The sequence below is a fragment of the Mus pahari genome, chromosome 14 (assembly GCF_900095145.1).
Source record: "Mus pahari chromosome 14, PAHARI_EIJ_v1.1, whole genome shotgun sequence".
Taxonomy (NCBI): Eukaryota; Metazoa; Chordata; class Mammalia; order Rodentia; family Muridae; genus Mus; species Mus pahari.
Window position 1 is genome coordinate 17,557,498 of NC_034603.1, and position 16,091 is coordinate 17,573,588.

General features: G+C 46.9%; 1 protein-coding gene across 9 annotated transcripts in view; it reads left to right on the forward strand.

Annotated features, from left to right (window-relative positions):
• The window catches only part of Mgat1 (mannosyl (alpha-1,3-)-glycoprotein beta-1,2-N-acetylglucosaminyltransferase), a 17,212-nt gene extending 11,905 nt beyond the window's left edge, over positions 1–5,307 (forward strand). For all 9 annotated transcript variants that reach the window (XM_029545832.1, XM_029545835.1, XM_029545833.1 and 6 more), the window contains one exon: positions 2,787–5,307. In XM_029545832.1, coding sequence (XP_029401692.1) covers positions 2,914–4,257 — 1,344 coding nt within the window. In that variant the 5' untranslated portion in view covers positions 2,787–2,913 and the 3' untranslated portion in view covers positions 4,258–5,307. The remainder of the gene's footprint in view (positions 1–2,786) is intronic.
• Positions 5,308–16,091: the final 10,784 nt, after the last annotated feature.

Genomic DNA, 16,091 nt, shown 5'->3' on the forward strand with positions numbered 1-16,091 from the left:
ACTCACTTTGTAGACCAGGCTGGCCTCGAACTCAGAAATCCACCTGCCTCTGCCTCCCGAGTGCTGGGATTAAAGGCGTGCGCCACCACGCCCGGCTGCAACAAGTGCTCTTAACCACTGAGTCATCTCTCCAGTCCATATATATATATACATATATATATATATACATATATATATATATGTATATATATATATACACATACATTAAACTATCACTGTAATCAAGACAATAAATATATCCACTCACTCCAAAGTTAAGCTGATTACCTCTAGCCCCAAATTGAGAACTTAGGTACCTCAGCAGTCACTAAGATTAAGTCAGGTTTTAATTATTATTATTATTATTATTTGCTTGTCTCATGAGTAATTTCATCTCAAGATAGTTTTAATTTGCATTTTGCTTATACTTGAAATTGAACATTTTTTTGATATGGTTAAGGACTGTAGATATGTATTTCTTACGAGTTACCATTATTGGCTCATTTTTCTATAGTTTTTTTTTTTTTTTTAAACTTCTTTTTCCTTTGTTGTTTGAACTTTCCCATAGTATGGTATTGTGTATCTGTGGTTGATGCTGCAGAAGTACTCAGTCTGGTCTTTGACTTCCTTGTGCTATTTCTATCCACATAGCAGTCTTTCAAGTAATAAGAATACCAGCATTCTTCTGTTACACCAAGATTTGGAGTCATAATTAGAAGGCCTTTCTGTGCAACTAGATTTCCTGCTATCCTTTACATTTGCTGTTTCTTTGTTTTGTTTTATTTTGTTTTTAATGTCTTAAAATTGTGGTGCACTTGGTAATTATTCTTGTATATTGATACAACTTTACATTTTCCCAAGTATATTCCAGCCCTGCTCTAGTCCACTGGTTAGTCTGTTTATTCATAACGTGTCTAATGGCCAGCCTTTAGTGGGCACTGCTTTGATACCTCAGTGAGCAGGTCCCTCTTCACCACCCGTTGTCACTGTTTTCCTAGTGTTCTGATATGTTTGCTGCTTCTTCAGAGCTCTAGTGACATTTTTTTGTAGCTCCATACAACCGCTTTTTTGCTTTTTGGTTTGTTTGTTTGTTTGTTTGTGGGTTTGTTTTTTTTTTCAAGGCAGGCTTTCTCTGTCTGCATAGCCCTGGCTGTACTGAAACTCACTCTGTAGTCAAGGCTGGCCTCGAACTCACAGAGCTCTGCCTGCCTCTGCAAAAGCATTTTCATTGAGGTGTTTGATGGTCCAGTATGGTTTAATGAAAAAAAGAGATGTTGAAGTGGTTTTCAGAAATTGTTATTTTGTTGCATACAAGTTTTTGAATGCTTAAGTTTAGTTTTAAATATTTTGTTTTCATGGATTTTTCCACAGGACTTTTTTTTTTTTTTTTTTTTTTTTTTTCGAGACAGGGTTTNTTTTTCGAGACAGGGTTTCTCTGTGTAGCCCTGGCTGTCCTGGAACTCACTTTGTAGACCAGGCTGGCCTCGAACTCAGAAATTCACCTACCTCTGCCTCCCGAGTACTGGGATTAAAGGCATGCGCCACCACGCCCGGCCACAGGATTTTTTTTTTAATGTCCATTACTTCTTCTAGTTATTATTGTGGATATGAGTATATTCAAATGTTAGTTGTTTTTACCGTTGACTCCAGTATAACTGTTTCTAGAAACCCTCACATATCAGTAATCAGACGGTTCTACTTCAGCCTTCAGTTGTTTCATTTAGTCTACTCGTATTGGCTAATTAATAACAATTGAGATTGTGGGCATCATGGCTTTTAAAATTAATATATTACTATCACACGGATGCATGTATCTTGCTTTGGTTGTCCCCACCCTCTTTATTCCCTTTCTAATAATCTACATCTTTTCTACTCCCCGCCTTCCTTTGTGTTTCAGGACAGGGTCTCTCTGTGTAGCCCTGCCTATTCTTGCTCTGTGTACCAGGCTGGCCTTAGACTCAGAGACCTGCTTGCTGCTGCCGCCACCTCCTCTTCTTCCTCCTCCTTTTCTTCCTCCTCCTCCTCCTCCTCCTCCTCCTCCCAGGTATTGGAATTAAAGGGGTGCATCACCACACCTGGCCTCTCCTCTACTTTGAAGTTGTTATTTGTTACCACAATGAGAAGAAAATGTACATATTTGGCTTTTGCTTAACACAGTTCTTTTGACAGGATTATGTCCTTTCTGGCTGATATTGCTCCGTTGTGTATCTAAACCACATTTGTGTACCTGTTAATCTGTCACCGACACCAGGGCTGATTACGTAACTTGGATATTGTGAGAAGTGCCTCTATAAACATGAGTGGTGTAGGCAGCTTAGCTTCTGACATCATTGTATCAAACAGAGTGACCGAGACACAGAGAGACAAGCGTTCGCTTGCATTGTGTTTCTTACTAAGTCAGTTAGAACATTTGGTTAAAAAAAAAACAAAATCGGTAACTTTAGTGTAGTTTGACATGAGGAATGGGGGTTGAGTGGTCTTAACGTCTCACTCCTTCTGAATGCGACTGGACGAAAGGCAGGAAATGCAGTCTGTGTGGTAGGGAACCAGGAGTTGGAGTCTTTCCATTTTGTTTTATTATTTTTCGGCTCTCCATCGTACTCTGCCTCCTTGTCCAGGTCGCATTGCTTTTCTGAGGACTCACTAGCTCGTTTTGAGGTGGTAGAGGGAACGTGTCAGCTTGATCCTGCAGTCAGCTACCCTCTCTCCTCCTTCCTCAGTCTCTGACCTGTGCCCAGCCTCTCCCCACTGCTGTGTGGAATTATGCAAACTCAGGTAACAGTTGGTTTTCTCTCTCCCCTCTTTAGGTACATGGCTTCTTCCTACTCTAAGCCTAGAAGAATAAACCCTTAGACTGTGGGGAGCTGAGCCAGGCAAGCCAAAGGCAGCCTTGAGCCCTCCCTCCCTCGCCTGCCCTCCCCTGCGGGGGCCAGGATGCTGAAGAAGCAGTCTGCAGGGCTTGTGCTCTGGGGTGCTATCATCTTTGTGGGCTGGAATGCCCTGCTGCTCCTCTTCTTCTGGACACGCCCAGCACCTGGCAGGCTGCCCTCAGACAGTGCCCTTGGTGATGACCCGGCCAGCCTCACCCGGGAGGTCATCCACTTGGCCGAGGACGCTGAGGCGGAGTTGGAGCGGCAGCGGGGACTGTTGCAGCAAATCAAGGATCATTATGCTTTGTGGAGGCAGAGGTGGAAAGTTCCCACTGTGGCCCCTCCAGCCTGGCCCCGTGTGCCTGTGACCCCCTCACCAGCGCAGATCCCCATCCTGGTCATTGCCTGTGACCGCAGCACTGTCCGGCGCTGCTTGGATAAGCTGTTGCACTATCGGCCCTCAGCTGAGCGTTTCCCCATTATTGTCAGTCAGGACTGTGGGCATGAAGAGACAGCGCAGGTCATTGCTTCCTATGGCCCTGCAGTCACACACATCCGGCAGCCGGACCTGAGCAACATTGCCGTGCAGCCAGACCACCGCAAGTTCCAGGGTTACTACAAGATTGCCAGGCACTACCGCTGGGCACTAGGCCAGATCTTCAACAAGTTCAAGTTCCCGGCCGCTGTGGTAGTGGAGGATGATCTGGAAGTGGCACCAGACTTCTTTGAGTACTTCCAGGCTACCTACCCACTGCTGAGAACAGACCCCTCCCTTTGGTGTGTGTCTGCCTGGAATGACAATGGCAAGGAGCAGATGGTAGACTCGAGCAAACCTGAGCTGCTCTATCGAACAGACTTTTTCCCTGGCCTTGGATGGCTGCTGTTGGCTGACCTGTGGGCAGAGCTGGAGCCCAAGTGGCCCAAGGCCTTCTGGGACGACTGGATGCGCAGACCTGAGCAGCGGAAAGGACGGGCTTGTATTCGTCCAGAAATTTCAAGAACTATGACCTTTGGTCGCAAGGGTGTGAGCCATGGGCAGTTCTTTGACCAGCATCTTAAGTTCATCAAGCTGAACCAGCAGTTTGTCCCCTTCACCCAGTTGGACCTGTCATACCTGCAGCAGGAGGCCTATGACCGGGACTTCCTTGCCCAGGTCTACGGGGCCCCCCAGCTACAGGTGGAGAAAGTGAGGACCAATGATCGGAAGGAGCTGGGGGAGGTGCGGGTACAGTACACTAGCAGAGACAGCTTCAAGGCCTTTGCTAAGGCCCTAGGTGTCATGGATGACCTCAAGTCTGGTGTCCCCAGGGCTGGCTACCGTGGCATTGTCACTTTCCAGTTCCGGGGCCGACGTGTCCACCTAGCACCCCCACAGACATGGACTGGCTATGATCCTAGTTGGAATTAGCAGCACCTGCCTTTCCTTCCCGGGTCTCCTTGCCATGTGCTGAGCCGAGGCAGGCCTGTAGGCCCTGGGCTATACCATCCTGCCAGTGTCTCCCTCTTGGATCTGTAGATCTTCCCTTTTTGTCCTGGCCATCCCCCAAGTGGCATTCTAGTGCACAAATCATAGGATGAGGGTTATACTCCTGTTGTCAAGGGAGTATTGTGTGGTATGTTCGGGGCATATTGAACAAGAAACCACTGTGTGGTATGGGGAGGGTTGGGCCTGTTGGGGCCAGGTTCGTAGTGTCTCCGAGGGTGTCTGCAGAGAGCGTGGCAGCTCCAGCTCTCCTCAGCAGGCCTCTCCACCCTGGTCTGGCCCCTGTCAGCCCGTGAGTCCACCTGCTGTACCCATCCTCCCTGTCTGCACCGCCCCCCCAGGGTGGGGCTGGATTATGGAGGAAGGAATGATTCTGTGGTCAGATGAGACTAATTGGAGGGATTCACTGTCAGAGGTGGCGTGGGTTGCCGGGACACTGCCTCCTGGCTTCTCTTCCTGCTGACGTGGCTCTGGTCCTGCAGCAGAGCAGTGCGTTGTTGGGAGATGGAAAGGAGGAAAGAGAGCAAGACCTCTCCCGTGGTGGTGGAGCCCAGCAGTCAGGAGCGGTGGCAGGCGGAAAGCCTATGCGTGGGCACCCCGTCTTCTTGCCTGTGGCCCCCCTCCTTTCTGAAAGTTCTCTCTGCATTCTGTAGGAGGATTCAGTGTCGGCCTAGTGGATGACAGTGGGCTCCATGCCTCTTTCCCCCTGGGCTTTGCTTCAGAGGGTCCTCCCTGAGGGCTTGCTCCTGGTGGCCGGCTCAGCAAAGACACCCTCAGCTGAGACCAGGATATCTGTGGCCCTGAGCCGGCTCTGGTCCTCGACCTTCCCCAGCCTTCCCACATCTTCCCAGGCCAAGATGCAGGGGGCGGGCTGGAGAGAAGTTTGTGTGTCCTTGTTTGTTGCCTGACCTTAGTTTCATGGAAGAAAATGGAATCTACAGAATTATTTTCAAAAATAAAGTAAAGGCTGAATTGCTGAAAAACAAGTGTGTATGTGTCCTAGGGGTGGGGGAGGGGCTGGCTAAGGGAGAGAGGAAAATCCACAGGAAAGAAAGCAAGTGGACACCTGGAGGAAAGAGAATGACAAGAAAAATAGGGTTGGGGGGAGCTTGGGGGACAGGGACAGTTGAGGATGGGGCCAGGTGAGGTAGCAAGGCCAGCTTGTGAGGTGGGCTCTCGGTTGCAGGTCTGCCGGTAATCTCAAGATGGCCACAGGCTCCTCGGTTGGCAAGTAGGTCTGGGAGTGCTCTGCAAGACAAAAATAAAACCCAGGCATCTGAACCCTCTACACTGTGCCGCATACCCTCTGCTGGCTCCGGCAGCATCTGTTGGGCAACTCCACAAGCTGCCGGTGCGCCCAGGGTTTGCAGTGCATATGCGGCAGGCTACATGGTGGCACCTAAGGCTCCTGGTTGGGATAGTGTCAACCAGAGTATGTCTGTTCCACCCTCAGAGTTGAGTGAAACTTCACACATATCACAGGAGCACTCAGTGTGTGTGTGTGTCTGTGTGTGTGCGTGTGCGTGTGTGTGTGTGCGTGCGTGCGTGTGTGTGTGTGTGTGTGTGTGTGTGTGTGTGTGTGTGTAGGTAAAAATGTATGCCTTTTTATGGGAGTCATTCCTCAGAATACTGTCCTTGTTACTTATTGAGACAGGGCCTCCCACTGGCAGAGAACTTAGCCATTATACTAGGCTTCCTGGCCAGTGACCCATGCCAGGGACCCACTAGTCTCCATCTTCCCGGTGCTACCACAACTGGCATTTGTACATAGGGGCTGAACTCGGGTTCTTTCGCTTGTGTCGCAAGAACCCTGTTACCAGAGTTACCGCCCCAGGCCTTTTTTTTTTTTTTTTTTTTTAACAAATTGATTCTTGAAACCTGAGGCGCCGACTTATGACAGAATCTAATTCGCATCTTGCCACTGGTGGTAGAAATCACGGGGTAAGCTCTATCCAGAAGGGAGGAAGTGAGAACTAGTAGTGGCCTTGTTTGGGGGCTGAGGGCTGCAGACCATAGAGTGGAATTCATTTCACACATCTCACCCTTTTACTTGGTGGCCTTGGTTGTGTCCCACCCCCACCCCTTGTTGCTCTGAGGCGGATTATTTAACATTTATTTTGATTTTAAAGGGAGGTGGTTCATTGTAGCTACAGACGCGGGGATTGGAGAGGAGACACAACATCCCTGACCATTGAGTGGGGAGTAGTTTGTCTCGGAGCTTAATGTATTTAGCAGTCACTGGCCACATGCTTTGTCCTGAGCACTGCCAGTACTGTGCTACTGTAGTCTCACCATAGGAGGGGCAGGTATAATAGAGGTGTTCACTCGATCAGGCCCATAGGGATGGTTGGGGCAGACCCAGGATTCGGATGGAATGCATGCTGTAAACAACCGGGCTACTGGTTATATAAAGGACAGGTACTAGTCTGTCCTTTAGCACCTTCTTCCACACCCCTCTCCAGCCTCATTTGACCCCGAGGCAGCAGGTGATAGCAGACTTCCAGACTCAGCAGCTGGTGGTCTCGTGCCATGGGTGCTGGGTGGGGCAGAGTGAGCCCAGGACGTACAGAGCAGGACAAGGAGGCAGGGGGTAGCTTGAGGCCCACTAAAGCAGCACGGATACTTCAAAGCAGCCTGTGCTCCTCAACTTTTCCTTGAAACGAGTGCCTTTTTGAGGTCTCTTCCCGTTCTGTCTGCTTTGGAAGAAGGGTGCCCCAAGGTCTGCTTGCTGCTTGTTAACAGTGCTCTTTGAAGGTCATGCGTTTGGAGTTGACTAGGAACCCTAGGGCTCCTGTGGAAACCATGTGGGCGTGGCAGTTGAAAACACCTTGCTGTCAAATGCCTTTGCCTTCTGCTACCTTTTGGTTTAGAGCTTCCACACGTACCCTGAGGTCACTCGTGCCCAGTCACTCATGACTCCGAGGGCTTCAGAACTGCTATCTACGTCCTGCCTTCCGTACGTCCTTGCCCTCTTACCTAGGTCTCATTGACATTTGTGGAGTGACTCACTCCAGTGTCGATGTATTAGCTGTGTCCTCTGTAGAAGTTAAGTGGTTCTCTCCCGCCCTCCCTCCCCTCCCCCAGCCCCCAGCTCCATGCTCCCAGAAATAAGACTCAGACTCCAAATACATTTACAAACACCTTGGCCATATAACTAGGCTCTTCTCTGATTAGATCGTAAAACCCATTTATTCTAGCCTACATTCTGCCACATGGTTGGTGACCTGTGCTCAGGTACCGTGTCGTGTGTCTGTCTCATCACTCATTCCTGGGCGAACCTCCTGAGCTTGGCACTATCCCAGAATCCTTTCTGCCTCCAGGATGTCCCACCTCAGACTTACTGGCAGGTGCCACGTCCACACAGACACAGGACGTTCTCCACAGGTCTCTGTGGCAGGGCTTCTGAGGGTTCAGTAGACTTCCCCATCTGATCTCTTTCGGGTGAGTTCCCAGAACTGAAGCTCTTAGGGAAGACTGAGAGAGTGGGAATTAGAAAGCAATTACCATGCTTGGTTACTAAGAATGCCTTCTCCCCTTCATTACATAATTTATGAAGACAAAATAGATGACAATAACAGCTATACTTTTTTTTTTTTACCAGATTTTAAAAAATGTGTTCACTTTTCATCTCAATATCAACCCCTCCCTGTCTTCTCAGTATACCCTCATGCAGATCTTCCCCCCACTTCTCCCTCCCCATCCCCCCAATACATCAAGTCACTGCAGGGCTAGGTACATCCTCTCCCACTGAGGCCACACTAGGCGGCCCAGTTCTTTACCAAATTTATACTGAGGTGCAGGATTCTACCAGACTTCTTTCTCACACAAATAGAACATTTATTTATCTGCAAATACTTAGCTTAATGTAAGTTTACATAACTAATAAATGTATGCAACATAACATTCACCTCATTATAAAGAAATATGAGTTTCAGGCTTCCAGGTGGGAATTGTGTAGTGGCAAGTGTTTGCTACCCAGGAGTCCTTGGTCCTGTTTTATACCCAGCACACTTGCCTAGCCTAGCCAGAGCACAGGGAGTTTATGTTTGGAAGCAGAGGTTAAAGGCCCTTTAACCTCTGGCGGAGGTGATGCAGGCCTGGCATAGTGGCTTCTGATGTTATCAGGGCCTCAGAGACCTATGTGTCCGGCTCACCCTTCTTAGCATGAGGCCTCGGTTCTAAGTGTCATTCCTTGGCTGCAAGACTTACAGCTACCACGCACGCGCGCGCGCGCACACACACATACACACACACCACACACACACACACACACACACACACACACACACACACACACACACACTAGGCNACACACACACCACACACACACACACACACACACACACACACACACACACACACACACACTAGGCTGGGAGAAAGGAAGGCAGGCCAGAGGGGGGCCTGCAGTCAGTTCCTGATCAAAGGTTCATGGCCACTAACAACACACAGGCATGCTGCCAGCAAAAGAGATTATGAAAGAAATCTGCCAGCTAAATTGATTTTTAGTTAAACATTATTACTAAGGAAAATGGGAGTGAAGGTTATGCTGGAAAAGGTCAAAGAAAACTTCCGGGCACCCTCACTGGCCTGAGTGAGAACTGTCCTGCTGTGAGGCTTTCTCGGGACCACACAAGAGTGGTTTTCTTAAAGGGCACCCACATCTACAGAAGTGCGGATTGACAGGCACACACACAGATGAACCAAGGAGTCATCTTCAATGTGCGTGCAGCTCTCTGAGCACCTTCCAAGATGGATCTAGGCATCAGGAAAGGGGAAAGGAGGCCAAAGAGTTCTTTACAGACTGACATCAGTGTTCATATCCCCCCCCCCAACACACACATGCAAATGAGAACTCACCCCGACCCTCCATTCTTTCCCAGAAGAAAGCAATTAGCACACACTGAGAACAGCTGACTCCATCCTACCCAAAGCTCCAACAGAAGTCATTGAAGGTACACTAGTCCCTTTATGCCACCATAACAACAAACTAGTAAGACACAGATCATCTAGGAAGGAGAGGTGTATTTGGGCACGTGATTTGGAAGGTTCGAGTCTAAGCTGGACCACTCTGCTGCCTGGTGGTAGGGTGCCTGTCATTGTGAATGCTCACATCTCCAGCTAGGGAGCCGACAGATGAGGTAGGCCGGGGTCCTACAGCTCGCTTTGGGGAGCGCAACTCCAAGTGACCGTAGATCTCACTGCCCAGCACACGACTCTGAGGACCAAGCCTTACTTACCTATGGCTCTCTGGAGGGTGTCCGATGTCCGGCTATAAGAACAACAAAGAAGCTTGTGTGAATTCTGCCTGGATTGCTTAGAACAATGAGTCTCATTCTTCCTAAAGCTGCTTCCCTTTAATACCATTCTTCAAGTGGCAGTGACCCCAAACAAAAGGATTTCAATGCTACTTCATAACTAGTTTTGCTACTGTTATAAATCGTAATGTAAATATCTGATATGCAGGATATCTGGTATGCAAGCCACAAAGGGGTTGTGATGTCTGGTTGAGAACTGCTGGCTTAGGACCTTGGGCTGAAAGCTAAGCTTGTAAGAAATCTCACTGTTCCGGGACCACCTCACGGGGGAGGCAGATGGGGTGGTTGGTGGGCAGGAACATCTGCTGCTGTACGAGTGAACCATCTTTGATATTTAGTCCCGTGGAGCCTTTTGAAACTCGAAGCCTGGGTTAATATTGACTACAGTTTGGTGTGAAGCAGCAGTTAGCCTGCCAGCCAAGCCCTCCTCAATGTTTAACCCATGACCAGCAAAATTAATGGTTATGTTTAGCTGCCATGTTTGAAAGTTTTTGATAAGTTAAAATAGTAACCGGTTGGAGTTCTTGGCCTTCCTGTTCTGTCCTTGAAGTGGAGAAGTCTCGGCAACCAGAATGGAATGCTTAAACAAATATTTCGAGGATAAGAAATTCCAGACATGTACATTAGTTCCATTAGTACCGAAGGGTGAATATGGTGTTCTCAGTGACGTTCACTCTGTTACTAAGGTAGAAATGATCTTTGAATTAATGGGTATGAATATTATTTTATTCATGCCCAATCTTTTCCAGTTTTATATTCGAAGCATTTTTTTTCAAGTTTTTATTATGAGAATTTAAACCCATCGGGACATCGAAAGATTAGTGACCCATATTTCTTCCACCGAGATAATACCAGAATCAATACTTTGTCATGTGCCAGCTGTACACACATTATACCCCAGCGCCTCTATCTGTCCCATCAAATACGAGGTCACAGGGCAAATCTTTTAAAACTAACTTTTAAAATTAATTAATTTACACACGGGGCCCTGGTTTTCTCTGTGGCATTTTCACACGAGTATGCCGCCATTCCTTGTTCTTATGTCGCCCCTTCCCCTCCGCCCTCTTCCAACCCTTACTCTCCTTTCTTCTTTCGTGGGCGCTGAGTTCAGCGGTTCTGAAGTTCTGGGTCACGGCACCCCCCCCCCCGTGTGTGTGTGTGTGTGTGTGTGTGTGTGTGTGTGTGTGTGTGTGTGTGTGTGTGTGTGTGTGTGTGTGTGGTGAGTGGCCCCTTTCACGGGGTCGCATATCAGATATTCTGCAGATCAGATGTTTACATTACGATTCATAACAGTAGCAAAATTACAGATATGAAGTAGCAACGAAAATAATTTAATGGTTGGGGGTCACCACTGCATGAGGAGCTATTAAAGGGTCTCAGCATTAGGAAATGCAGAGAACCACCGCCTTATACCATTACCCTCACTTTTCCCCTCAATGTATCTTCCTCTTTTCCCAGGTCATGGTCGTCTTTTTTTCGACTCACGCATGCAGACATTTAAATCAATGTTCCACACGAGAGGAAAGACGGTATTTGTCTTTCTGAGTCTGGCTCATTTCGTGTAGCATAACAATCCGGCTCTGTTTACTTCACCCTGAGTGTTTATGATTTGATTTTTTTTTTCTTACAGCTAAATGAAATTCCTTTGCATGTGCACACCACATGTCCCTTATGTGTTCATCTGCCTGATGGCCATCCAGGCTGCTGCATGTAGCTCTTGTAGACATCGCAGCAACAATGTGGACGTACTGGTATCTCTGAGGCAGGTAGACCCAGAATTCTTCATATATATATATATATATATATATATATATATATATGCAGGAGTGGCACAGCTGAGTCATATTTTATATTCTACTTCCCTAACTCTTTTTTAAAAATATATTTATTATATATATATGAGTACACTGTAGCTGTCTTCAGACACACCAGAAGAGGGCATCAGATCTCATTATAGATGGTTGGGAGCCAACATGTGGCTGCTGGGATTTGAACCCAGGACCTCTGGAAGAGCAGTCAGTGCTCTTAACCACTGAGCCATCTCTCCAGCCCTTAATTCTATTTCCAATAAATAGTTCACCCTTGCACAAGTGCAGTATGAGGCATACATTCCCACACCGCCACATTTGTTTTCCTGGCAATAGCCCTTTTGACTGGAGTGAGACAGGACATCAAAGCAACCTTACTTTGCATTTCCTGCTGGCTACAGATATTGACATTTCAAACATTTTGAAGGATCTGCTGGTCACTTGAGTCTTCTTTGCGGTGGTGTCTACCAGATCTTCACCCCACTTACTGAGTGGATGATGGTGGGGCGCTTTTCATCAGTTGTTTATTTATAAGTATTTTAGTAACCATGAAGTAACGTGTTAGCTTCAATACCACTGTAAAATGTAGAAAATTAGAAATAAATGAAGCTCATTTATAATTTCACTTCCTAGATTAATTTTTAATCTAGGGATAGGAAACAAGTGTGTAGTCGGACTTTGGTCTTTATTAGGCAGGGGTGCCCTCTAGTGGTAGTTTGAAAAATTGCACTAGACGGGAATTTGCACGGTCTCTTTTGAGGTTTGGTTGAATTGATTAGACTCAGGATTTCTGAAACTGCTGAAGATACTGATGTCCCACCCTCAGGGCTTCCGTCTATAACAATAGCTGCCTGTCTCCCCTCCTGGTCTGGTAGCTCAACAACTCAGTCAGACGGCCCACACATTGAAGTCAGTACCTAGCGGAACCTATTTTTCCCTAGGTTCCTTTCCTTCTCCTTCAGTTCGTCCTTCTTGCCCTCCCCTCCAGTTACATTTGTCTTACCTTCTAAAACTTTTCATATGGTTTACTCTTGATATTTTTCAGCCTATCACCTTTGGCCATGTTGCAAATTAGCATCCACGTTTATATATAAGCTCTCTATGACTGACATTCTAAAATACTTTTAAAATACTTTCTTTTTCTCACAAAGTTAAGAGCAATAAAAAGGCCCTAGTCTTATCACTTAGAAGCCATTGACTGGAAAGACACAGGCAGGAAGCTACACGTTTTCTGCAAGCAACATTCTCCATGCTTTCTCAGGCAACCACGCTTCACAGACATTGAGTTGATCTGTCGTGTTCCTGCATTTGTTGGTATGCAAGAATAGGAACAATTCTTTCTTTGGGGAATAAATGAATATGAGGGGATTGTTTGTCGCTGTGCTGAGCACACAGTGAGCCAGCAGGATTAGTCTGTGACCTGGTGGTAAGAGGGCCACCTACATGTCTAGTCTGTTTTTGCACAGGGGGGAACACCAGTATCCACCCAGTTCCCTTCACCAGTTTATGCTTTCTTCTATATTCTCTCTTCCCCAAATCCTGTTGTCAGCTCAGAACAGGGAAGGAAGGCACGTCTCTTTTTGGAAGCACAGGCTACCCCACTGTGGGCCAGGGAGGTCAGTGTACCTGTGAATTCACCTGGAAACAATTTCTGCCTTCCACCCTTTATCACCACGTACTGTAAAAATCGATCGAAGTGGAGGTTGAGAACCGTATTGATGGAATCCTATCATTCAGTTGGAATGTGGGTTCCCCTTAGGGGGGCAAGAAATGCACACAATTCAAGGTAAGATAATGTTAACTTCTAAACACAGACTCCTGGGTCCCTCAGAGCTTTGCTTTACTGGCAGTCTTATGCAGAATCCTAGAGGTCTGGGTAACCCAGCAGACCATGATACCAGGAGGTTTTAGTGCCTTCGAAGTCCAGGGACCCTGCCCTCTCTCCTGCACCTCCATCTTTTTTCCCTAGTAATAAAATATGTATGCACATTATGGACAATGTGGTAAAGACGTGTGAAAGGTCACCCCTAGTCCCTGCACTTTAATCACTGGCAATATTTCTGTCTTTCACTGCAAGAATTCTCAGACAGCTCTCTTGGGGACTGGAGAGTTGGCTCAGTGGTTAAGAGTATGTCCTGATCTTGCAGAGGACCGAGTTCCCTTCCCAGCATCACGTTGGGTGGTTGACAACTGCCGGCAACTCAAGCTCCGGGGAATCCGATGTCTTTTTCTGGACTCCGTGGGCCCTGCAGTCAGTTACATGCCTGTGCCATGCATGGACACAGAAGCACATCATTATTGCAGTTACTTATACACAGAGTTATCTCTTCCTTATGAGAAAAGATGCTGCAGTGAACACCAAACCATTTGTACAAGTGTAAGTCAGAACCTGATACAAAGAGAAGATGAGGAAAAGCCACTCAAGAAATAAAAATAAAAAATAAAAAAAAAATACATCAAGAGGTAGGGGTACAGGCCTTTAAATCCCAGAACTTAGGATGCTCGTGGATCTTGGAGTTCAAGGCCAGCCAAGGCTACACAGAGAAATCATGTCTCAAAAAACTATATATATCAGGTGACAGCAGGTGCTGGCGAGGTTGTGGAGAAAGAGGCAGGAGGAGGCAGAGGAGACAGGAGGAGGCAGAGGAGGCAAGAGGAGGCAGAGGAGGCAGGAGGAGGCAGAGGAGGCAGGAGGAGGCAGGAGGAGGCAGGAGGAGGCAGAGGAGGCAGGAGGAGGCAGGAGAAGGCAGGAGGAGGCAGGAGGAGGCAGAGGAGGCAGGAGGAGGCAGGAGGATGCCTGTGAGTTTGAAGCCAGCCTGATGTGTGTAGAAAGGTCCAGGCCAGCCAGGGTTACACAGTGAGGTTCAAAACCATATCTCTCCACCCCCAAATTATGACTTATGTAATTTATACATTATGCACAAAGGTGCTAGTGTCTATAAGCACATTCATACTGTTCACTCAATCCTTAGCAAACTTCCCCCTTGCAGAAGCAGAGCCACGCCAAGCTGTCAGAGAAAAACATTATTTTGACCTAGGCCACACTGGGTTGGCCGAACAAGCCACTTCTAAACAAGTTGACGGGCTGATTGCCTGGTGGATGAGCTTTCTGTGTCCCTGGATTTCTCCTCGTTGGGACTGCAGCCAGTCGCTCTGCTGTCCCCTTGGGAACCCGACCTGCCAATGGACTGATGTGTGTTTAATTTACTGTTCTCTTCAGCTGATTGTCTCCCTGCTAGTGGCTTCCAACCAGGGATTCTGGGAAAAGAGAAACGACCCCCATCTCTGTGCTGACGATGGCTGGCCTTATCAGTGGCCTCCCCTTGAGACATTCTCAGATGTTATTGGAATTCAGCTCATCCCCAAATTGCTCACATGTTGGAATCAATTCCTGCCTTCACTGTTCGCCGGGCCAGGATGGAAGCATATCCTTGGCTGTCTTATCCTCATTTGAATTTCTGATGTTTTTATGAGGAGGAGTTTTGTTGCTGTTGTTTTGTTTTTGTAACACATTAAACTGCTCTGGGCGGTGCCATTTGAGATAATTGTGTAAGTCATGACTTCTTAGTGCTTGACAATATCAAATAATAATGAGAATAAGGAGGCTGGAGAGATGGCTTAGTGGTTAGGAACTAGCTTTTTCAGAGGACCTGGGTTCGATTCCCAGCACCCACGAGTGAGTTTAAAAACTTTGAATTAAAAAGAAATTTCTTTTTGTTCTGAAAGTTTCCACTCTTTCCTTCTGCTTACAGGTTTTGCAGCTTGTTGGAGGCCAGTCTGGTCTACAGAGGGAGTTCCAGGACAGCTGGGGCTAAACAGAGAAACCTCATCTCAGAAAAAAGCAAACAAACAAACAATGACAAGCAACAACAACACAAACAAACAAACAACCCCCTCAAAAAACAAACCTACAGCAAATCACTTTATTATAGTGTTAACATGTCTGTTCTATCGCTAGTCATGTATGCTGTTTTATTTTTCAAAAAATCCATAATGTGGTTAATTACCTCTTTAATTTCTGGTATTTCATAGTAAGAAGAAAATTTACTGTGCACTACTATATACTTAATTTTTAATCACTGCCTGCTTTTTTAGGGAGACCTGTGACAAATACTAGGTCCTAGAATTAGTTTTTTTCATAATCCTTCTCTGTATTCTGCACATGCACAGGATTTATTTATTTACTAATTTATGCCTGGAGTTGACCTCAGGGCCTGCATCAGCTGTCAAGTGCTCTATAAGTGAGCTACATCCTAACCTATATACACAATTTGTCATCAGCTTGAACAAAAAAAAAATCCAAGGATGGAAAACCTACATACAGGAGACACAAAACTTTCCCATAGGCAATTTCAGCTTTTCATATATTTTACAATAACTTGGAATGAAGAAACCCTCTGTCTAGTAACCCACGGTGCCCTCCCGTTTTCAGGAGCACACTGTTTGAACGCCTTTGTAATAATTTCACCTCTTAGAATGTGTCCTGGCCGAAGTTCTATCTCTAGCAAGTCTATAAATATTCCCAGTGAGGCCTTTCCTCCCCACGGGCAGGCTGAGTTTTGTGGCGCCGTATTGACTGTAAGGCGGTGCCTGTTGTCTTGCCTCTGTGCAGGTGACATTAAGTGTCAGAACG